The sequence below is a fragment of the Epinephelus moara genome, chromosome 1, assembly GCF_006386435.1.
Source record: "Epinephelus moara isolate mb chromosome 1, YSFRI_EMoa_1.0, whole genome shotgun sequence".
Taxonomy (NCBI): domain Eukaryota; kingdom Metazoa; phylum Chordata; class Actinopteri; order Perciformes; family Serranidae; genus Epinephelus; species Epinephelus moara.
This window is the reverse complement of record NC_065506.1, coordinates 24,778,627-24,803,883: the sequence shown is the minus strand read 5'-3', so window position 1 is coordinate 24,803,883 and position 25,257 is coordinate 24,778,627. Positions and strand designations below refer to the sequence as shown.

The 25,257-nt window shown below is 42.2% G+C and overlaps 1 protein-coding gene across 30 annotated transcripts in view; it reads right to left on the bottom strand.

Annotated features, from left to right (window-relative positions):
* Nucleotides 1-25,257, bottom strand: part of LOC126394139 (uncharacterized) — a 52,529-nt gene that overhangs the window by 15,703 nt on the left and 11,569 nt on the right. For 4 of the 30 annotated variants that reach the window (XM_050050964.1, XM_050050927.1, XM_050050822.1 and 1 more), the window contains 4 exons: nucleotides 8,489-8,599; nucleotides 7,016-7,126; nucleotides 5,534-5,643; nucleotides 5,067-5,344 (listed from right to left, as the gene is read on the bottom strand). The exons of 2 other annotated variants lie outside the window; for them this stretch is intronic. In XM_050050964.1, coding sequence (XP_049906921.1) covers nucleotides 5,067-5,344; nucleotides 5,534-5,643; nucleotides 7,016-7,126; nucleotides 8,489-8,599 — 610 coding nt within the window. Of the gene's footprint in view, nucleotides 1-5,066; nucleotides 5,347-5,507; nucleotides 5,644-7,015; nucleotides 7,127-8,488; nucleotides 8,600-14,969; nucleotides 15,567-15,753; nucleotides 15,864-18,213; nucleotides 18,325-23,522; nucleotides 24,169-24,493; nucleotides 24,621-25,257 lie in introns of those variants that run through there. 24 more of the 30 variants (XM_050050934.1, XM_050050797.1, XM_050050942.1 and 21 more) reach the window with 24 other exon arrangements.

The window sequence follows — 25,257 nt, the reverse complement described above, 5'->3', positions numbered from 1 at the left end:
ATGTCAATCATCGCATTTATCACATAATTGATTGTAAATTATGACATTTCCGAAATGATCAGTTTATAGGAAATAATCACAACATTTATCTATTGATTGTAGAAAATTCCATTTAGCAAATCCATCAATTCAGTGGAGATGAAGAAAACTATTAAGTGAATGCAAGTGATAGTGAATCAATTATCTATTTCTCATCATTTTGTAGTCAATTGTAAGCTCTCTTATTATATCAAAATAAGTAAAATCCCCTTAAATGTATGGAATGTGCTACAGGATGAGGAACAGACAGACCACAATGGTGTGTGTCCCATTTTAATGTGGTTGCTTTGTGTCATGATTAATTCATAAATATAAAAGATAACCTATGTTAATGTGAACAAATCAAGCCCCAAGCATGATGTATGGTGATGCTACACCCTTTTTACCTCTCTGCAAACAGTTGCTTTACTTAGCCTCTCAGCATCACCAACACTATACAGGAATGTACCGAAAGCAAAGAACCTCAGTGCAATACAGACTGACTGCACAGTGGTCAGAGACCGGCTGCGGCGTGTGACCTTTATAATGTGTGTTTCCAGCAAACTGCATAGATACAATGCTCTGCCTGCTGAACTGGTACCTCTCCCACAGACAGGAGTCTGTCTGTATCAATGGGTTGGTCCTGTTCTGGAAGACCCTTGGGGCTGGTGGTGGTTGGAAGGCCCACTGAACAATGTGGGCCTCCTCATCAGCAGGATCCTCGATGAAGGGGCATGCCATTATTTCCTAATTTACTCTCTCTGTGTCTCTCTGGGTGTGTCCCTCTCCTTCTCTGGCCATTGTCAGTTGACCTTAATTGGCTGTGAATTTGCTAGCCAATTGTTAACAGAGTGGGGTGGGCATGGGAGGACAATCACATATTCATGTACAATCTTTTTTTAATGCCTCAGTTTCATTTTATTATAGTTTTGTTTTTATTAAATTGATTTTGGCTTTACTGTTGTAAGTGTTTTTTTTTAATTATCTTATTTTTATTACATTTTAATTTTTTTTTTAATTATCTTATTTTTATTACATTTTAATTTGTTTTTTTAATAGTTAATTTTTTTAAATTAATTATGTTATATATTTTATGATCTACATATTATTTTATCATTACATGACAATTGTGAGTGTGTAAAAGCACTGGCAGAACTGTCTTTTAGGTGTCTGTCCTTGTCTATTGAACATTTTTTGATCATAGATGGAGCTAATCCTCACCTTAATCCTGCTACAGATCAGGATTGCCCGGCAGCATAAGTTACCATGGTTACAAGGCTGGGATTCAGGTTAACCACCTTGATGGAACGGAGTTGTGGTTCAGTTTGATGGAACGGAAAGCAGAGTTTAGCTTGATGTATCAGGCTTAGCCAGAACCATGGTTTCCATGGTTACCGATGTGAGGCTAATCTTAGCCGCTTTGATGGAACAGAACTCTGGCTCACATTAGCCAGACTTGGCCATTTAAGCCTGGATTTGCCTTAAGCCTGCTTGATGGAATACCCCCCAGGTGTTGTCACGTAAATAACAGTCCCCAAGCAATAAACAGGACAGACAATAGGATTTTATTTATTTTTACACTACATTTTCACTGAAAGCTGACCGAATCCAACCCGAGTCCGAATACAATTTATACATTTTTGACCAAACCCGTCAGGACCCGTCGGGACCCATCGGGCTCGGATCGGGTAGCCACACTCTAGTGTGTGTGTGTGTCCCCTATCAATAGGGGCCCAATTGAATTTCTGTCTTCGAGAGATATTATTTTGTAATATAATTGAATATTCTATCCATACATATAAACTTTAAATTTATTAAAATTATAAGGCATCGGGGCATCAGTAGCGTAGTGGATAGTGCCGGCGCCCCATGTACAGAGGCATCGCCTCGCTGCAGTGGCCGTGGGCTCGAATCCGGCTCGCGGCCCCTTGCGGCATGTCAGTCCCCACTCTCTCTCTGTCTCCCCATTTCACTCTCTCACATATGGTCACCCTACTGTACAGGTGTTATTTTAAGAACCCTCACATCCCACTGACCACCAGTCTCTGTGTTGCTAAATACTTCAATAATTACAAAAGTCCAGTGTTAATATACAGTAGACTCTGTATAGTTTATGATGAATGTATTTAGTCTCTGACAACAAAACTTTACCATCAGTCACACAACATGTTTTCTGTTCACAGAATAAACCTTCAAATCAGACAAATACAGTCTTAATCTCTAAAATTCAACAAAAATTAAAAGTTTACCTAAAACGTCATCTTGTTGAGTCGACATCTAAACCAATCAGCTGTTAGATCAGGTGAGAGCCAGGCGTGCAGTCAGTGAAGAACAGCTGCAGCGCCTGGCTCTAAAAACTGCGGCCGCCTCGCTCTCGCGGTTTTATCACCGTCCTTTAGAGGTGAGGTTGTGTTCCAAGGAATTGGGATATAATAACATCACTTCATCCATGCTAAGGCATTTCCGTGCCTTGCATGAGAATAAGGAGGGAACTGGAGTTGCACCCAGCCAAGGTAAGTCATTAAAATATTACAAATATACTGTCACAATTTTACTACGTTGACTTTTATTTATTGTGCAAATGAAAGACAAGTAACAGAAACTGTATTTACATATATTCTCTTTCACCCAGCCACCAGAAAGCAAGAGCTGGATTTTGTTGATGTTGATGTGTTGATGATAACGCCAGGCTAAATTCAGTACTGTTAGGAGTACTGAAACTCCCCCATTCTCACACTGCTGAAAATTTAGCCCGTGTGAAAGCCTCTCTAATGGAGGAATGGGGAATAACTAATCCGGTGACATGCCTGGTTACTGATGGTGCTGCCAACATGCTTGCCTGTGGCAGAGAACAGAGGCATCGCAACAGTATCTGCATAGCACACACACTTAATCTGATGGTGAAGAAGGCTCTCGATCAAACCCCTGTGCTGTGTGACATGCGGGCCAAGGCAAGGAAGCTGGTTGGATAGTTCAGCAGCAGCACCACTGCTAAGGTACGTTCTTTGACTTTATTCCAATTTTTGATGATGCTAATATTTTGTTTGTGTTATTGCTGCAGTGATTGAATTAACTGCTCATCTGTATTTTTTTTTAAAGGAGAAGCTTGCACAGGTTCAAGAACATTTGGGGAGGCTGAAACTGAAGCTGATTTAAGAAGTGGAGACACGCTGGAATAGCACCTATCAAATGCTTCATCTTCTGATGGAGCTCAGAGAGCCAGTGGGGGCCGGTCTACAAACTGACATCCCCTTACTGACCGTGGACAAGTTAAGCATTGTTGATGAGTGCCTGTCTTTGCTGTCTCCCTTTCATGATGCCACTGTGGAGCTCTCAGCAGAGGAGAATGTTTCTGGTTCCAAGGTTGTGCCACTGCTGAAGACGCTGGAGCAGGCGCTTCAAGAAGATGCCACAAATACGGCCGTTGCAGTGGTGAGGGACACGGGAGACCACCTGATCAGGCAGCTGAGGGAGAGGCTCCACACCCTCCAGTCCATGAGCATAATGTTACGAGCCACATTACTGGATCCAAGGTTTAAAGTTATTGGATGTTTCAGTCCAACAAAAGCCACTGAAGCAATAAAAAGGCTAACATCAGAGAGTGCTGCCATAATTAGGTCGGCTCAAACCCCAGAATCAGATCAGACACACTACAGAGTGACCCAAATCACCTGCACTGCTTCTGACCACATCCAAGTCACATGGGTGGTGTGACTCATAAAATCCAAAAGTAAACATGCATTTCCTTCCAGGGCTGCTGCTTTGGTCTGAACAAGGTGGAGGAGCATGGGAAAATAGAGTCCAGGTTGCATCGACAACACCACCCTCTCTCCCTCCCCACTCATCCGCAACCTTGGTATCATCTTCCACAATAACCTCTCCTTTGAACATCACATTAGTCGCCTCACCCAAACTGCCTTCTTTCACCTCAGAAATATTGCCCGACTCCGTCCGTTACTCTCCTTCTCTGCCGCTGAAGCTCTCATCCATGCTTTCATCACCTCAAGACTCGATTACTGCAACAGCATCCTCTACGGCTCATCATCCAAAGTCCTCAACAAACTCCAGTACATCCAGAACTCTGGTGCCCGCCTCCTCACCCACACCCACGAACATATAACCCCTGTCCTGCAATACCTACACTGGCTCCGTGTTCCGTACAGAATCAACTTTAAGATCCTCCTCCTCCTCACCCACAAAGCCCTCCACAGTCAGGCCCCCTCCTACCTCACGGACATGCTCCACCACCACACTCCCTCCCGCAACCTTCAATCATCCGACAAAACCCTCCTCTCGCCTCCACACAGGACCAAGCACCGAACCTGGGTCAACAGAGCCTTCTCCATAGCCGCCCCCTCCCTCTGGAACACCCTCCCTATACACATCCGTGACTGTCCAAATCCATCCACCTTCAAGTCACTCCTCAAAACCCACCTTTTCAAATCCACTTTTAACCTTTAACATGAGCTTTCCATTCTGTTTTTCATGTACCCTCCTTTTCTTTGTTTTGCACTATGCTTTTGCACCTTGTTGTTATATATCGTCCTTGTCTTCTCTTTGCACTTATATGTACTTCTTTCCTTTTGGTTTTAATGTAAAGCGTCTTTGAGAGCTGTAAAAGCGCTATATAAATAAAATGTATTATTATTATTATTATTAACTCTGTAATATATTAGAGATCAACTGTGCACCAACACCATTCATTTGAAAGAAACAATAAATCATTTGGAAATGGGTTTAAAGAATTTATTTCACTATACACTATATTACAAACCTGTACATATGAGGTAGCATATAACCAAAAGGCTGGTACCAAAGTTTTCACTAAATGGATTAGTTTTATGTGGACTTGGTAAATGAGGTGACAGGTGTTGTGAACAGGGTTCCCCAGACTGTTGTCATGTCGGAGGAGACAGCACTTAGATGTGCAAATAATCTGCAAGTTATCAATTTGTGCATCAGATATGACACATTTATGTTCGACAACAAATTGTGTGTAATTGTAACTTGTGAACTTCCCCTTATGTTTCAGGTTATTATTTATTGTTTCATGTTCTATTTGGTTCAAGTTTAATCGCAGTAAGGCACGGTGGAGGAAAAGGTACAGAGAGGGTCTGTGAGTTGAACTGGTCTGACTGCAGTTTGTTAGATGATGTTGCATATACTTCAGGACTCTGGACACTGGATAAGGACACAGGGTTGCTGCTGATTTGATGTCCCTCAGAAGTGTGGACAGCGCCACAGGCCTCAGGTGTCACAGTGTGCTGACCAGCTGACCAGCTCTGAAGAGACGAAGGATCTGGTTTACAATCTGTTTTGTCATCACCTGTAAGAACATACAAAAAGACCAAATTATACATTACATGCAATTTTACTTTTAGGACCCAACAGGGTATAGTTTAAGACATGGATGAAGATAATTACTGTAACAACACAGAATTTTTATAATAAGAACTAGCAGACTTTACAGTACTGAGATGTTTGAAAACCTCTTCAGTAATTTGGTGTGACATACTCAACTCTCCAACATCATGCTCTTCTTTCAAGCGAACATTTAAAGTGTGTTTCTGCCATGGCTCCAGCTCCTCTTCTTCACACTCCAGTTTAAGTTCAGATGTTTTGTGACTGTAACAGAAAACAACAGAATAACCCTGCAATCCATTGTTCTTGTAACTTGGAAAAAAAAAACCCTCCAACAAGGATAAGTGCAATGGGACAGCTATTTAAGTTGGAGTACCAAATGAATAACTCAGGCAAGACCCAGCAAGTTGGAGTTTGAATTTTTTTATCATCAATTTGTACTTTATTTAGTGTTTTATGTCATGTTTCGTGTAGTGTTTGAGTGGTGAAACATTCTGGAACAAAGTTATAGCTAGGGATGGGAATTGAGAACCGGTTCCTGTTAAGAACCGCTTCCAACTGGTTCAATTAATCGACATCATTAGCCTTTAGCTTAACGATTCCCTTATCGATTCTTTTCATGACGCCAAATCTTTACATCGATGACGAACCTCACGCTCGTCAGTCAGCAGCACGTTCAACAACAAAGACGACGTAATGGCGGAGAGACAGAAGCGGTCGAAAGCGAGGCTTCACTATACCAAAAAAGACTAACAGCGCGACGTGCAAATTATGCAGCACCGTGATTACATGCAAGGGCGGACACACCACCAACTAGGCCTGAATGATATATCTTTTAAGCATCGCCATGCACACGTGTGCAATATTTACATCGCAGGGCTTGTGACATGTGGCTTGCCCTAATTAAATTAAGCATGCACGTTTAAATTGCCGAGTGGTGTGCGTAAAACTCACTTCCGTTTTAATGACTGGCCAACAAAGATGTCTAATTTAGTGGAATAAAGAATAAACGGCCTATTCAAGTGCTGGAATTTGTTATTTATGTGACAACGTCTGAAGGCAACACAGGCTCCGCTCCATAGACTGTGTGTACAGTGCCGTGCTGTGGGTTCAGGCCTGGCTCAGTTATAAATGTCTCGGAGGAAGGAAAATGTGGCCCGAGCCGCGCTCTAGTGTGCTCACCTGTGTCTGTGTCTGCGTGTTACAAGGTGAAATGTTTCACCGTATAACACGATAAATAGTATAAATAGAGATAGAGATAAATAGTTATGTCATATGAAGTGTCTGTCGCGCAAAATAATGTAACTTTAGTTTATGAAGAAGACGGGGCCCTCTCCTCTCCTCTTATATGCTTTACTCACAAGAGCGTGAATTGACCTGGATATGAAGCCTCTGTAGCACCAAATAATATAACGGTAGTTTAGCTAAGACGAAAAAGAAAAAAAGAAAAAATTGTTGCATATAGGGGAAACACTGAAAGAGATGGTGGTACATTTCAAGAGGGCTGAATTGGTATCACTCCTGCCTGAACCCGTAGGGGAAAAAGTTTGTTCCATTCATTATATTCAGAGTACACACAATTCATTTCAAGATCTTGACTCTTAAAAATGAGGCTTCATCAAAGATAAACAGGTACCTCTGACACATTACTGGTACGTAAACGTCTCCATCACAGCTGTTAGCAGCTCCTGGAGCACTCAGCTCAGTTGTTTCTGTGGCGTTTTCCATATCACTCTCCAAGTCAGTTCTGTTCAATAAAAAAATATATAAATTTGAATCATATGAGCCGTTGAGGCAGAAATAAAAGCCCTTTTTAAATAGGAATTGTCCAAATTTGCAGGAAAGCCCAAGCAGTCATCTTTCAGCATTGGCAGTATATAAACAAAATCGCCTCTGTCTTTTTTTTTTTAAAAGATTATTTTTTGGGGCTTTTTGCCTTTAATGGACAGGACAGATTGAAATGGGGTGAGAGAGAGAGCGAGAGAGAGAGAGAGAGAGAGAGTGGGGGTTGACATGCAGCAAAGGGTTGCAAGCCAGAGTCGAACCTGCGACCGCTACAGCGAGGCATCCTCTGTACATGTGGCGCTGGCACTATCCACTACTCTACCGACCCGCCTTGGTCTTTTTAAACTAAAAGGGCTCTGCCAATGTGACTACCCTTCGAGGCGGAAAATTGGGCACCTTGCATCAACTCGCCAATCTGGCTCTGTGTGTCTAAACGCTCACAGCTTGCCGGCAAAACAGCCCAACATTCGCCGAAAATCTGGTAGTGTAAAAGGGGCTTATGATACAATATATGCCAGCATGCATATCTCCGTTTCCGTTCACACAAAACAAATGGACACAAAAACTTTACACTATTGGCTGTGATTGTTCAACTATCATGCTAGTACGCTAGTATGTTATTTTAATGAGCAAAGATGCACAAGTTGACAGTTAACTTATTTTATATTCTGTTTCTCTTGGTTAATGGTGCTGTGGTAACTTATGTAGGCCCTAAGTAGATGCTTCTGAGGCTGAAGGTGCAGCATATTTGTGATTTTGTTGTTTCAATAAGAATGGCTAAAGCTCCTGTCCATTTGCACTCTTTGGATTAAGAGTCCCACTGGACTACCGAAATCGGTTCAAAAGGTGGTTTTAGCATCAAACAGTAAAAAATATTCTTGTTCAGAATCATTTTCAATTTTTCTACGTAGGCTTGTGGGTTATTTTTAGTACAGTGGTGCATTTCAAGAGGGCTGAACTGGTATCACCCCTGCCTGAACCCGTAGGCTTAGCTTTACTAAACAAGTTGCTCTGGACAGTGCAACCTAAAATAGATCCATGTGTCTCTGTAAGGTTTTGTACTGCTGCTCCAATTTTCCACTCTACTAATACTTCCACTATGAGATTTGAGCAAAACTAAGTGAAAGATGGGATGAAATACAGGAAACATAAGTAGATTCTGCATGTCAGAACTGTGGGCCACGTATAAGTCTTTATAACTCTAATATAAAGGTGTCATCTAAAGGGGGAAAAGTTTGTTCTATTCAATATATTCAGAGTACATACAATTCACTTCAAGATCTTTACTCTTAAAAATGAGGCTTCATCAAAGACAAACAGGTACCTCTGAGGCATTACTGGTACGTAGACATCTCCATCACAGCTGTTATCAGCTCCTGAAGCACTCAGTTCAGTTGTTTCTGATGCGGTTTCCGTATCACTATCCAAGTCAGATCTGTTCAATTAAAAAAAATTAAAAAAAATAAATATATATATAAATTTGAATCATATGAGTTGCAAAAGCAGAAATTAAGATATGAAGTATATCCTGTATAATAAAGAATAAAATTACAGTCTGTTCTTCACACTGTTGCTTTCCTCCTCCTCCTCCTCCTCCTCCTCCTCCTCCTCCTCAATGGTGACCTGCATCTCCACAAAACTGAAAATGACAAATTACAAAGAGGACATTGAATAAGGTAAGAGGGTGAAAATGTATCTCAGGGAAGTCGATATAGTACTGACAGACATATAAAGCTACTGAAATGTAAATTCATGTTTATCATCATCTTGCTGGTGCTGTTTACCTCTGCAGACACATGTTGAAATTAATTTCCTGACAATTCAGAAGTTGTGAATATTAACTATCTTACACCTATGAGGTCAACACAACATGAAAACCTGTAAAATATAATGTGATCCAATGTAGAAGCCAGAGTCATGCAGAACGATGCCACACAAAGATGTTTTGTTTGTGTGTGAGAAAAAAAGGGAAAGGTTGTGACTGCTCACCTTGCAGCTGCTACACGTCCAGGTCTTGATGGTGCCGCTGGCTTTTGTCTACATGTTCCAGTAGAGGGCAACAGTATGGCGCATAACTTGTCATAACTGTAAAAGAAACCCCGCCATTAGTCACAAAACCTCACCTGTAAATGTTAAACATGCAAACTTACCCCTGCTTTACAAATGTCTGAGGTACAGGTCAACTTCAAATTTACCTGGTAGATTCTGTCTGAATGTGACAGTGGAGAAAGCAGGTTTATTAAACCAAGACTATGAGTAGATCTCATTTTTTGTGGACAACTATCACTATTTTGGTGAACCAACCCTCCAACTATGACTTCAAACTGAGAAATAGTTTAAGGGGCAAAAAGCGAAATCGTTTCACCGCTAGGTTTGCTGTTGTGCACTGCCTGTAGACCAAAACAAAGTGTGTCATGAACCACACCTCCCTCTACCTCTGCTCTCCAACCCCACTCGCCTCGTCTAAACTTAACGTTAGTTTAGCAGTTAGCGATGTCTTTCACTCACTCTCGGTCTCTGCTGTGTTTAGCTATTCCCCGGCCTACTTCAATGATGATGGTACCTGTAATAAATGTAATACATTTGCTGAGATGGAGGCAAGGCTCAGTGACTAGAAGAGCTGGTAGAAGCGCTCCATAGCTAACGTTACTCCAGTAGCCGGTGGCAGCCGACTCACTTCTCCGTGAGTGAGAGCGATGTTTTAGCCGGGCTACATTTTACAATGCTAATTGCAAATGTTAGCTGGTCTGTCCAGCTAATGTTACTCACCTAACGTTACACAACCATAACGCCTGACCCATTGCTGGGACCGAGCCGCTAATAACTCAAGCTCCGGACATTAACCCATGCTACGATTGTAACATTAAATTTAACTTAATTGAATTGACATAGCGACATGTGCCTAACGTTACTGTAACACGAATTAAAACAGACATTTGACTTTATGTTGTTACTTAGCCTACCTGTCCAGGAGAAGAGAAGCTAGGTCCGAGTCAAATTCTAGCCCCTTTAGCTCTCGCAGTGCTCTCCACCTTGGAAATACACGGCCAATGTTAATCCGGGTTCTGTCCCTTTCTTTATCCGACAACTTCTTCGCCAACGACCGTTGTTTCCTTTGAGGTAATGTCGGATCCTGGTCGTCTTCACGTGAACGTTTCGTTCCCCTCTCCGCCATTTCGCTTCGAAAATACGCGTCGCCATTGCTTCTTCTTCTTCTGATTTGTTTGGCGGCTGGCAACCAACTTAAAGGTGCAATACCGCCACCTACCGGACTGGAGTGTGGATCAGTAGATTAGTAAAACAAAACAAAATAAACAAATAAACAAAAACAAAACAAACCTAAATCCTATCCATTAACCCTGTTTCCTTCAGGTACTTAATCAAATGGTTGTGTTTTATCTTTACTGTTTCACCCAGAAGGTTCTCTACAGTGAAACTTAGCTTTGCTTTCTGCAGTGCTGTTTTCAGTTTGCTCCTCTCTTCTTTGTAGGCCCTGCAATCAACCAGTACATGTTGGACAGACTCTGTACTATTGCAGTGTGTACATGTGCCTGTTGCGTGTTTTCCTATTTTGTGAAGTGTGCTGTTTAATCCAGTGTGTCCTATCCTGAGATGGGTGATGACTGCCTCTTCTTTTCGGTTCCTGCCCAACCTTCTTCCTACCCCAACCTGTTTTTGAATATTATAAAGGTGTCTTCCAGTGTCGTTTATGTCCCAGTATTCTTGCCATGTTTTTTGTACTTGTTTGTTAATGATTGCTTTCCCCTCCTCCTTACTTAATAACATATTCATGCTTATTGTTTGAAATTTGATTGCTTGCTTGGCCAGTATGTCAACATCCTCATTTCCCTCAATGCCTACATGGGCAGGAACCCAAATAAAGCATACAGTCACACCCTTATTGCACAGTTTGTATATTATATGATGTATTCTGAAGATGACATCTTGTCTGCAAGATTTCAAAGATTTGATGCTGGTGATTGCCCTATGTTTCCCGGGTTCTGTGTTCCCCGCTTACCACCCAAAAAGGTTCTATGTTCCCCGCTTATCCAAAAAAGGCAGGAAACATAGCAGTTGCATTAATATGTTGTTTTAACATCTCTAAACACACACAACAGAACATAATGGGGAGAAATTACAATGAGAAACTTACCCTTTGGGCGATCTATGGTGGGCAATCTGGGCAATTATATCCTAGCAGGGAACATAGACCCCGGGAAACATAGAACCTTTTTTGCAGGGTTAAGTGGGGAACATAGAACCTGGGAAACATAGAACCCAGGAAACATAGATATGCTCCCCTGCCCAACTGTCAGATGCAATCAATGCCTCTCCTTCGCTGTTACTCTTTAGCCACTCCAGGGCTATCAGAATAGCAATAAGTTCCACTGTATTTACTGACAAATGATCTGAAGTTCTTTCCTTGATTGTTGTCTTGAATTGCGGTATATAAACATCCGCTCCTGTTCTACCCGTCCCTGTTGTCATGGTACCAAAATTGCAACCCATGGTACGATACCAGTGAAAGTATCACGGTTCTGAGTAGTATCACGATACCACAGCGAAAATGAGGCAGATGTGCCTTTTGTCATTTATACAAAGATAAATCACTTTTCTATAATACATCAATGATATTTCAATGGAATAAATTACTTATTGACTTATTCATACTTCAAAAACAGCATCAATAAGTGCTTAACATAGGGGGGATTGAAATAAAATAAATAAATAAAATAAAAATCAACCAGCTACCCTCCTCCCCTGACAAGTAAAGAACAGTCCCTTCATAAGTTAAGAACAGTCCCTAAAGTGTGGTGAGGTTTGTGGACCATTACCTGCCACAAAGAGAGAAATGTGAACGGCTCGTTTCTCCTCTGACACGCCACATACCTGTGTGCCGCCACGGCTCGGTTGTCCAGGTACTACTGGGCAGTCATGACGCCAACGAAAGAGGAAATTAGGCTACTGGACCTGGAGTCTGACTTCTCTGTCGCCGGTAAGCCGTTATCTTGCGCTGCGGAGCTGCCGTAGGATATTTGACCACCGTATTCCTGTCTGTGACCCCCGTTCAACCCACAACCGGCAGGATTCGCCTTTCGTTTCTGCTGCTGGTTGAAATCTGTACTTGCACAGCGTGCTGAATGATTTATTTTGCTCGCACAAAACTATTTTTAGTCCCAAATGCGAGTAAAATGCTCGGACGTAGAGCTCTGTGGAAAACAAATCACTGCCGACAAGTAAAAAGAAAGAAATAATAACTTTCACTGCTCAAAGATACTCACATGCCTGGAAAACAAACCACTACAGCAGCATATTGAATGCCAGGTGAGTGCCGTTATTGGATGGCGCATGGACACTCACCCTCTTGCGATTGGACTTTGAACTTATCCCACAGTAGTGGTACGTGAGGCACCGTAGTACTACGGTACTCCACCCTGCAACACTAGTGACATCAGCCAATACTGTATGTAGTTTTTAGATGTGAAAAGTTCTAGACCCATGAAAATTAGTTGGGGAACGCACCAGGGCCTTTTCTGAAAAGATCCTGGTATGCGTTCCAGTACGTTCCGGCTCAAATTAAGCACTGCATATAACTTGAGTTTTTGCCACTGATTGTTTAAAACCCCATTCATTGGACCACTGCTCCACCCTTTCAATTGCACCCTGGAGTTTCTCCTGTATATATATTTCAAATTTCGGCCCTTCATCCATAATGCCCCATCATCGGCATATAATGATTTCCCTATTCCTTTCTGAACTTTATCAAAGACATCATTAATCATTCAAATAAACACAAGAAGTTTGTGCTCTAGAAAAGGATCAGCACTCAGTGAATAACCTCCTAAGCCCTATGATAAGCTATTATGGCAAGGCTTAACTATACAGACCAGTGAGCAGTGATAACTAACATGTCTTTGGGGTCATCGGTTGGGAACCTCCTTTCACCAGTGTTTCGTCTAGTTGGTCCCACGACACCTCCAGGAGGCTAGACAGTGATCTCTGGCGTCCCAGAGACACTCCCCTAATGCCAGGTCTCACTGCTCCCTGCACCAACCCACTAACCTCCTTTACCTTACATGGCTTTCTCAGCCCAAACAGCACTGCCACCTTCAACCAGACCCAGGCTCCGTACATGTGAGCTCCAGGTAGCGACAGTGCTGATACTACCTTTCCTAGCACATTCACCATATTTCACATGCTACATAGCATAACTACAATATAAGCTAAAGGAGATAAATAAACTCACAGGATCAGCAAACACACTCACCTTGCAGCATGGTCTTAAATAAAAGGGATTCAACACACTTAAATAACCTTCCTCTTCCTGGATTTCCTCCTGAGAGGAAGTGGATCTCTCAACCTGATCTCAAGGAGTTATGTACCCCGCTTAGTAGTTCCCCCTGCTGGCCCCCAACTGACATTATTTCGTCTCTTATAGATAAACTGGCTGGCTCTGGCTGCTTCATCTGACATTTCCCTCACTGTCTTCCTCAAACTCTGTCCCCGCACTCTGAGTTCCCCCAGGAGCGAGACAGCTGATCTTGCTATAAATCCCCTACACCCCACTTCCACTGGACAAATCCTAGTTTTCTATCCTCGCTGCTCAGCTTCTGCTCCTAAGTCTGTATATCTAAGCTTTTTTCTTTCATGGGCTGCTTCCACTGAGTCTTCCCAAGGAACTGTCAGCTCAATGAAATAAACTATCCGTTGACTCACTGACCACAACACTATGTCAGGCCTCTGCTTGGTACAAACTATTTCCTGGGGAACAACAAGCTTTCCCCCTAAATCTACTTGCATTTCCCAATCACAAGCACCTTCTAGGCGGCCACACCCATGCCTCCTTACTAACTTATCATTTCTGTATTTCTCCCCCTCACGGACAAACTGAATTGCTAAACTCCTATCCTTAACACCTTCTGAATTCACCTGTCTTCGTTTCCCTTTGATGCCTGCAGCTAAACATTTTAACACCTGGTTATGTCGCCATGTATATCGGCCTTGTGACAAGCTAACTTTACAGCCTGACAAAATATACTTTGAGGTTGCGGTACGTGAACACAATGGGCATGATGGGTCCTCATTTACCCACAGTTTTAGGTTCTGGGGGGTTGGTAACACATCGTATGTGGCCCCTACCAGGAATCTAATACGATTCTCCTCCAAACTCCACAGGTCCCTCCAACTAAGCTTCCTCTTCTCTACACTTTCCCAATTCAACCACTGTCCCTGTTTAGCCTGGGCCACTACTTTGCAGAGCAGGTAAAGAAAAGGCTCGCACACTGCAGGGCTCCTCTTCAGTGCAATTTATTCACAGAATTAAATGACAACGTTTCGAGCTGCCGCTCTTCATCAGGTCCACTACCTTTGCACCCCTTGATATCTCCTCCTGTCTACATATCTGTTCCACGACCTGCTTTATTCCATACCGGTTTGCCTGAGCCAAGCCCCAGGCCTCCCCGGGCAAACTGAACATTACCTACAATCTCTGCATGCCTAAGAGCTGCCTTTGCCTCCTGAACTGCTGATCTTGTGTTCCACTTCCTCCCCTTGGTTGGATTTGGAACCACACTCCTAACTACCACGTCCTTACTCCCAGATAACAAGAGCTCTGTCCTGACCTTGGTACATTTAAATTCCTCTGTTAAACTAGATACTGGCAGCTGAAGTATCCCTTTTCCATACAATGCAACACTACTTAGGCACCTAGGAGCGCCCAACCACTTCCTAATATAGGAGCTAACTGCCCTTTCAATTCCCAACACCATTCATTTGAATTAAGCAATAAATCACTTGGAAATGAGTTTTAATTAAAGAATTTATTTCACTATACACTATATTACAAACCTGTACATATGAGGTAGCATTTAACCAAAAGGCTGGTACCAAAGTTTTCACTAAATGGATTTGTTTTATGTGGACTTGGTAAATGAGGTAACAGGTGTTGTGAACAGGGTTCCCCAGACTGTCGTCATGTCGGAGGAGACAACACTTAGATGTGCAAATAATCTGCAATTTATCAATTTGTGCATCAGATATGACACATTTATGTTCGACAACAAATTGTGTGTAATTGTAACTTGTGAACTTCCCCTTATGTTTCAGGTTTTTATTTTATGTTTCATGTTTCAGTTGGTTCAAGTTTAATCGCAGTAAGGCACGGTGGAGGAAAAGGTACAGAGAGGGTCTGTGAGTTGGACTGGTCTGACTGCAGTTTGTTAGATGATGTTGCATATACTTCAGGACTCTGGACACTGGATAAGGACACAGGGTTGCTGCTGATTTGATGTCCCTCAGAAGTGTGGACAGCGCCACAGGCCTCAGGTGTCACAGTGTGCTGACCAGCTGACCAGCTCTGAAGAGACGAAGGATCTGGTTTACAATCTGTTTTGTCATCACCTGTAAGAACATACAAAAAGACCAAATTATACATTACATGCAATTTTACTTTTAGGACCCAACAGGGTATAGTTTAAGAAACGGATGAAGATAATTACTGTAACAACACAGAATTTTTACAATAAGAACTAGCAGACTTTACAGTACTCAGATGTTTGAAAACCTCTTCAGTAATTTGGTGTGACATACTCAACTCTCCAACATCATGCTCTTCTTTCAAGCGAACATTTAAAGTGTGTTTCTGCCATGGCTCCAGCTCCTCTTCTTCACACTCCAGTTTAAGTTCAGATGCTTTGTGACTGTAATAGAAAACAACAGAATAACCCTGCAATCCATTGTTCTTGTAACTTGGAAAAAAAACCCTCCAACATGGATAAGTGCAATGGGACAGCTATTTAAGTTGGAGTACCAAATGAATAACTCAGGCAAGACCCAGCAAGTTGGAGTTTGAATTTTTTTATCATCAATTTGTACTTTACTTTGTGTTTTATGTCATGTTTCGTGTAGTGTTTGAGTGGTGAAACATTCTGGAACAAAGTTATAGCTAGGGATGGGAATCGAGAACTGGCTCCTGTTAAGAACCGCTTCCAACTGGTTCAATTAATTGTCATCATTAGCCTTTATGCTTAACGATTCCCTTATTGATTTTTATTACACCAAATCTTTACATCGATGACGCACGTCACGCTCGTCAGTCAGCAGCACATTCAACAACAAAGAAGATGTAATGGCGGAGAGACAGAAGCGGTCGAAAGCGAGGCTTCACTTCACCAAAAGACTAACAGAGCGACGTGCAATTTATGCAGCACCGTGATTACATGCAAGGGCGGAAACACCACCAACTAGGCCTGAACGATCTATCTTTTAAGCATCGCCATCATGATGCACACGTGTGCAATATTTACATCGCGGGGCTTGCGACATGTGGCTTGCCCTAATTAAATTAAGCATTAATGACTGGCCAACAAAGATGTCTAATTTAGTGGAATAAAGAATAAACGGCCTATTCAAGTGCTGGAATTTTTTATTTATGTGACAACGTCTGAACGCAACGCAGGCTCCGCTCCATAGACTGTGTGTACAGTGCCGTGCTGTGGGTTCAGGCCTGGCTCGGTTATAAATGTGTCGGAGGAAGGAAAATGGAGCCCGAGCCGCGCTCTAGTGTGCTCACCTGTGTCTGTGTCTGCGTGCGTGTGTGTGCTCGCATTGGGGCCGAACTCCGCCGTGCGCGATACAGAGAGCGGAGGAGGATTGTAAGGCGTGACCATGTAGAGACAGAAATGACATGCCGTTGTGTAAACAATATGTCATCATGTTACAAGGTGAAATGTCTCACTGTATAACACGATAAATAGTCTAATGTTATGTTATCATATGAAGTGTCCGTCGCGCAAAATAATAACTAAGTAACTTTAGTTTAGCCCTCTCCTCTCCTTTTATATGCTTTACTGACAAGTGTGTGAATTGACCTGGATATGAAGCGTCTGTAGCGCCAAACACTGAAAGAGATGGTGGTTTCACTGAACAAGTGCCTATTTTCAGCACATTTTATGCTGCTGCATTCAAAGCAATATCAGCCTAATAATTCCAGAATGATTAATTCTCACCAAGTAGAGCTACTGAAGTTATCTGGTGGAAAATAATGCATCCATTAAAAAAAAAAAAAAATCGTAATATATATGGCTAGGGGCAATTTTTCCCAATATCGTGCAGCCCTACCACCAACATGCTGAAGCATCTGTCGTCACATGGCATTAAGTGCAGCTGCTACAAAGTCTCAGACGAGCAGTGCCAGTGACAGCACGTATGTCCTGTCCCATGTTAACGATAGCACAATGCATTCAATGACAGATACGGTAACATTATTTGACCTAGATGAAAACAAATGCTGTACAAATATTCTTTCATTTGTTCCATTTTAGATGATAGCAGTGGACCAATTTCATATTTGTTTACTTACATAAGTACTTATCTCTTGTTTAGAATAGAAACTCAATAAAAATTGTGTTGTTGACACCGAAAACCTGTAAAGTCTACTTTTTCTACACAGAAAATTCACAGAAGGAATCAATAAGGGAATTGATAAGCAGAATCATGGCACTGATATCAATAAAATCCTATCAATTCCCATCCCTAATTAAGAGTCCCACTGGACTACCGAAATCAGTTTAAAAGGTGGTTTTAGAATCAAAAAGTAAAAAATATTCTTGTTCAGAATCATTTTCAGTTTTTCTACGTCGGCTTGTGGGTTACTTCTAGCACAGTGGTGCATTTCAAGAGGGCTGAACTGATATCACCCCTGCCTGAACCCGTAGGTGTAGCTTTACTAAACAAGTTGCTCTGGACAGTGCAACCTAAAGTTAATCCATGTGTCTCTGTAAGGTTTTCAGTGTACTGCTGCTCCAATTTTCCACTCTACTAATACTTCCACTATGAGATTTGAGCAAAACTAAGTGACAGATGGGATGAAATACAGGAAACATAAGTAGATTCTGCATGTCAGAACTGTGGGCCACGTATAAGTCTTTATAACTCTAATATAAAAGGTGTCATCTAAAGGAGGAAAAGTTTGTTCTATTCAATATATTCAGAGTACATACAATTCACTTGACTCTTAAAAATGAGGCTTCATCAAAGACAAACAGGTACCTCTGAGGCATTACTGGTATGTAGACGTCTCCGTCACAGCTGTTATCAGCTCCTGGAGCACTCAGCTCAGTCGATTCTGTGGTGCTTTCCATATCACTCTCCAAGTCAGATCTGTTACATTTAAAAGAAACACACATATCAGAATCAAATGAGCCGCAGAAGCAGAAATTCAGATACAGAGTATATCCTGTATAATTAATAATAAAATTACAGTCTGTTCTTCTATATCCTGTATAATTAATAATAAAATTACAGTCTGTTCTTCACACTGTTGCTTTCCTCCTCCTCCACCTCTTCCTCAATGGTGACCTCCATCTCCACAAAACTGAAAATGACAAATTACAAAGAGGACATTGATTAAGGTAAGAGGGTGAAAATGTACCTCAGGGAAGTCGATATAGTACTGACAGACATATAAAGCTACTGAAATGTAAATTCATGTTTATCATCATCTTGCTGGTGCTGTTTACCTCTGCAGACACATGTTGAAATTAATTTCCTGACAATTCAGAAGTTGTGAATATTAACTATCTTACACCTATGAGGTCAACACAACATGAAAACCTGTAAAATATAATGTGATCCAATGTAGAAGCCAGAGTCATGCAGAACGATGCCACACAAAGGTGTTTTGTTTGTGTGTGAAAAAAAAAAGGGAACGGTTGTGACTGCTCACCTTGCAGCTGCTACACGTCCAGGTCTTGATGGTGCCGCTGGCTTTTGTCTACATGTTCCAGTAGAGGCCATCATCATGCTATACTTGGCATAACTGTAAAAGAAACCCTGCCATTAGTCACAAAACCTCACATGGAAATGTTAAACATGCAAACTTACCCCTGGCTTAACAAATGTCTGAGGTACAGGTCAACTTCAAGTTTACCTGGTAGATTCTGTCTGAATGTGACAGTGGAGAAAGCAGATTTATTCAACCAAGACTATGAGTAGATCTCATAGTAGGGCTGCTGTAGAATGTAGTAAAGGGATTGTCGTTCACTTTTAAGAGCCGGTTTAAAGATGCGGTTCGTTCGTTTTTTTTTTGTTTTTTTTTGCTTTATGTGTGAGTGTGAGTGTATGTATGTATGTGTGTGTGTGTGTGTGTGTGTGTGGGGGGGGGGGGGGGGGGGTGTTATAGTGTAAGTCGGACAGTTTCCCTATAGTTTCTAGCAGCCTTCAGTCCGTACAGGAAGTCACAGACACACTTACATCTTGTCTGGAATGATGTCAATTCATTACAAAAGTGATCAGACCCATATATCAGTTTGTTTTCAGTCTCCAGTTGTTTTAATTATGATAGATTAATTTTTTAAAATGCTTTACAGGTGATCTGTAGTTTATGTTCATGGTTTATCCTCCATTTGACACAAATTCTCCTGTAAATCAGCATCATATCAGTTTGACCTGTCTCCTCAACTACAGAGGCTGTATAAATTGTGCTTGACTATAAAGTTCAGATACAGTCAGGGCTTCACATCTGTACAGGTGTTATTTTAAGAATCCTAACATCCCACTGACTACAAGTCTCTGTGTTGCTAAATACTTTTTGCCTTTAATGGACAGGACAGATTGAAATGGGGTGAGACAGTGGGGGTTGACATGCAGCAAAGGGTTGCAAGCCGGAGTTGAACCTGCAGCTGCTGCAGCGAGGCATCGCCTCTGTACATGGGGAGCCGGCACTATCCACTACGCTACCGACGCCCCAAAACAGTCCCGTGTTAATATACAGACTCTGTACAGTTTATGATGAATGTATTTAGTCTCTGATGACTAAACTTCACCATCAGTCACACAACATGTTTTCTGTTCACAGAATAAACCTTCAAATCAGACAAATACAATTTAAATCTCTAAAATTCAACAAAAATGATAAGTGTATCTAAAACGTCATCTTGTTGAGTCAACCTCTAAACCAATCAGCTGTTAGATCGGGTGAGAGCGAGGCGGTGCAGTCGGTGGAAAGCAACTGCAGCGCCTCGCTCTCGCGGTTTTATCAGAGCAAGTCGGGATGAAGTCGGACACAAAACTAACCGGCATGCATTGTGCGCCGATCGCCGGTGATCGAATCTGCGCAGGTCTGGCTCATCTCGAACGAACCCAATAGCGCTTCTAAGCAAACCAGAGACTGTTTTGTGGTGGAGATGCGTTCAATGATCATCCTAATAACTCGTTTGGCAGTGGCTGTAATGTAACGGACATTGGTCAAGCAAACTATTCAGACCAATCGAGGAAACGCTACTTTACCGATTCTAATAAAACATTGATGACGTTAAAAAAACTAGCCTTCAGATCAGTGATCATCACTGATGCACAGTAGCCTACGTTTCCTTAAAAATCAAGACAGTAGCTTTCCTTTCAGCTGTGCGCGCGCTCCCCCGAGGTGTATGCAATTCTCGGCAGGCATGCAGAGCTCGGCGTCACACCGGTCTGTGGTTGCTGCGATTTGCGATGCTGGCCAGCTAGGAGTTAACTAGCAGCCAGTACAGTACAGTCCTCTCTCGTCTAGCTAGCATTTAGCGTGTTACTTACTGATTCATTAGAAAGAGAGCTAGCTGCACATCGGTTTTGAAGCCTCTTTGGTCACGGAGCTCCCTCCATCTCTTGAACGCCCAACTGAGGTTTACTCTTGTTTTTCCTCTTCTTTTATCACTCTCCTTTTTGCTCTTCTTTGCCTCCTCGGACAGAGGAACTCGTTTTCTTTTGCTAGGCCGTTTTTCACTTGTCTCCATACTTTGTCCGTCTGCCATTGTGCTCGTGACTCTACTATCTCATGCCCAACTCTTCATACGCCTAAGGACCAGCTCCAGTCCCTGATTGGCTGACCGACCAGTTTCGCAATACATTACGCGTTTGCCGTAAAGCAGATGTTTTCGGCGAAATTTCGGCACCGGTGGCATGAGATACTGGATGATGAGGCGTTTCTCAATACTGAAGTTCAGCAGTTCGGACTTGTGGACTTGGCAAGTTCAAGCGATAGTCCGGACTTCCCAAGAACGGGAGGACAGTCATTTCTGTTTATGGAACAGCAGCTAACTTGATGATGTCACCACCTCCGCTGCCTTGGCTGTTGTACTGTGTTGTATACATGCATTTGGAATAAAACACAACCCAGTCCTGCGTCGTGCAATATGTAATTTTCTGCCGCTAGGGGCCTCAAACCAAAACAATAACAGAAGACGGAGTTGGATGACGTCACGAAGTAGCGTGGGATCATGGGAGTTGTAGTCATATAACTGATACAGCTCTGCATCAGGTCAGCATTATAGAAACCTATCGTTAGATTTTTTTTTGGTTAGCTAGCCTCCGCTCCGATCAGCCAGATGTTTGCTTACCTATCTAGTAGAACACACGCGAGGTCGGCGTCGAATTGTAGTCCTAGATTTTCACGAAGCTCTCTCCATCTCGGAAAGGCCACACCAATATTTATCCTTGATTTAGCTCTCTTCTTGTCCCAGATTCTTCTGGGATCGCTTGCTTGACCCGTACGTTTCCGTTTTACTGGCTTGTTTACCGGGACAGCAACAGTCAATGCATAATCATGATCCATAACGAGTTAGCTTAGCCTAGCAACAGTAACGTTCGTTCTCTGACGTCTCATCCGGTCTGCTTCTTCTTCTTGTCCTTCATTTAATGGCTATGGTAACTGGAGTTAGGTCGCCAGACATGCGACCTAATGACACGGTCCGTAACTTTTATTAATATTTTATATTTATCTGGGTTTGAAATATTGTTGGAAACATTTCTGATAATCAAAGTACACAACTAAGCAAAATATATAATATTGGTTTTGTCGTTTTTAGACATTTTTGTGGAAAAACTACATATTATACCTTTCTATTGTCATTATAAGAAATTAATACGTATGTTTCTAACGTTTCAACATATATCACTGGCATACAAAAAGATATAAATAGCCAAAACATGTCTTATAAAACCTTTTCCCGGTGCAACAGGTAGCTGGCTTTTGATCATTAATCTATATCCTTGGTCACAGTCACAGATAATTTTGTGGCGTTTGTTGTACTAGACAAAAGCGGTTCACATCGGCTACATTTAGCTTGCTTATAACTTCCATGTCGTCATCTATTGAAGTGAAACAACGTCTAACAAGTTGCGGTATATTCTCTAAATAAAAACAAAAATTACATACCTGTCGATTAGGAAAAGGGCCAACTCGGGATCAGTTTTAAAACCTATCAATTCTCTCAGCTCTCTCCACTTGGTGAATGCCTGACCGAGGTTTACACGCGTTTTGGCTCGAGCCCTATCACTGTCCCGTTTAGCCTTCTCCTGTTCTTCTGTTCTGTTTCTTTTTCTTTTAGATGGTGCTCCTTTATTATCCGCCATGATATCAAAAGTACAACCAAGTCCTTATAGATACATCTCTGATAAAACTGTTATGTTTTCAGCAATGCCTGTTGCGTGCCGAAGGACTAGCTAGCAAGATTTGAAAGTGGCACCTCCTCTACGCTCCACCCCTCCTCCCCCTCCCGTCAGTGCTCCGTCCAAAGCCACTGCCCCACAAACTTGAACGCGCATCCTGCAGTAGGTCAGTCAGCAGGGCAGAGGAGAGCCGAGTAAAATAACAAATCCCCCCGAAGCAAACAAATAATTACCTGTCCAACAGAAAGACAGCAACCTCTACATCACTTTTCAGGCCCTTCAGCTTCTTCAGTTGTCTCCACCGTTCAAAAGCTGCACCGATGGTGACTCTGGTTTGTCCTCTCGCTTTATCCAAAGCCTTTTTCGTTGCAGCCTTTTCCGCCCACGACTTTCTTTTCTTAGCCTGTTTAGCGGGGCGAGCCGTTACAAGTAACGCTGGAAGTGGTAATTTTGGCTGCATTCTCTCTTCCATTGTTCAGCAAACTCCTGCTAAATCGGTACTCCTGCTGAGGAGTGTGCTGAATATTTCCGGCAACGGTGACACGTGATGAGTGCACGCAGGGAGGAGGGAGGGACGGAGGGGGGCGTGGGCAAGACGAGACATGAAGGCATCTGATTGGTTCTTTCCATTCGCACTAAGAGGCAGGGATTGGTCAGAGTTTTTACAGGCCTGCAGCTGCCACAGAGGTCTGATTTTTTCGTTCCTTTTTCTGAACACAGTATGTATGGACTACTCTCAGGATGGAGACATTTCACCCAATATAACAAGAAGTGTTTCTGAACAGGATTACCAGCTATAGCTTTACAAGTACTCATCATGCATAGTGACCTAATTTCAAGTGTTGTAATCATCATACATGAATATGTATTGAGTATTAATTGAGCAATTTACACGTAGGCCACATGTGAGCAGCACTTATTCACTGACTAATGAAGCACTCGAAACAGGATTAAAGAATTTATTTCACTGTACATTATATTACAATAAAACCTGTACATTTGATGTTGAATGTAACTGGCTGCTACCAAAGATTTAACTAAATGGAGTTTTTTTTGTGTACTTGGTGAATGAGGTAACAGGTATTGTGTGCAGGGTTCCCCAGACTGTCGTCATGTCGGAGGAGCCAACAGAGTGCAAATAATCTGCATGTTATACATAACGTGCCATTAGTTTTGAATAACATACTGGATTGGAATATTAGATATGACACATTTAGGTTTGACAACAAATTGTGTGTAATTATAACGTGTGAATTACCAATTATTACTGTTGGTATATTAAAGTTCATTTTTTATTGTTTCATGTTTCAGCTGGTTCAAGTTTAATCGCAGTAAGGCACAGTGGAGGAAAAGGTACAGAGAGGGTCTGTGAGTTGGACTGGTCTGACTGCAGTTTGTTAGATGATGTTGCATATACTTCAGGACTCTGGACACTGGATAAGGACACGGGGTTGTTGCTGATTTGATGTCTCTCAGAAGTGTGGACAACACCACAGGTCTCAGGTGTCAGTGTGCGCTGACCAGCTGCCCAGCTCTGAAGAGATGAAGGATCTGGTTTACAATCTGTTTGGTCATCATCTGTAAGAACATACAACAAAACCAAATCACACATTACAACAGGACTTTTACAAATTACCATTTTGGGTGAAAATATGTGTAAGAGCACCCCGACAATCAAGTCGTCTAGCTCAACCCCTCAAAAACATCTCGTCATTCTAAATATCACTCAAATATCAATGTTACATACACATACATACATCACTATTCAACCAACAGTTGCAGGTTATTTTGATATGCAGACACAATGACATGTTTCAACTGAGCAGTTTTAGAGCAGTACAGTACTGATGTTTAAAAATCTCAACACCACCATGTTCTTTAGTAATAATTAGATGTGACATACTCAACTCTCCAACATCATGCTCTTCTTTCAAGCGAACATGTAAAGTGTGTTTCTGCCATGGCTCCAGCTCCTCTTCTTCACACTCCAGTTTAAGTTCAGACGTTTTGTAACTGTAACAGAAAACAGACTGACACATCTGGTTTATGTAATATACAAAGTCTTTCAGCATTTTAACATTGTAGTTCTTCCAAACAATCTAAGTGTGTGTGTATGTGTGAGTGAACAGTGCTCCTGCCTGCTTCTCCAAACTGGGGGCATGCCAACCAGCACCTACTGCAGGTGACACACTGGCTATCAGTACCTTATTCAACCCACTTCAAACAGCACAAACTATCCCTTTATATGGGCTATTTATGATTCATCTTATTTCAATAACTCTAATATCACTGCATCTTTTCAGGTTACCTTTAGCACAGTGTTGACCACAGTGTTGCATTTCAAGAGGGCTCAATTGACATTACCCCTGCCTAGGGATGGGTACCGAACTCCGGTACTGAACGAGCCCCGGGGCTACATTCTTCAAGACCGTATTGATAAGCTCTGACCTTAACAGTTCTGCTATCGGTACTGGAGCAGTCGCGTTTTTTTTTTTTTTTAACAAGATAAACGTTATCTTGCACATTTATCTCACCAACTCCGTCAATTATCCGTCATTGTATCATAATTTTCGCTATTCTCCCTGAAGACAGAGATCTGTGTCGCTCACCCTGGCTGCCTGCTGTGTGTGAGAGGAGAGCAGGGGGGCAGGGCTGTTGTTCCAGTGA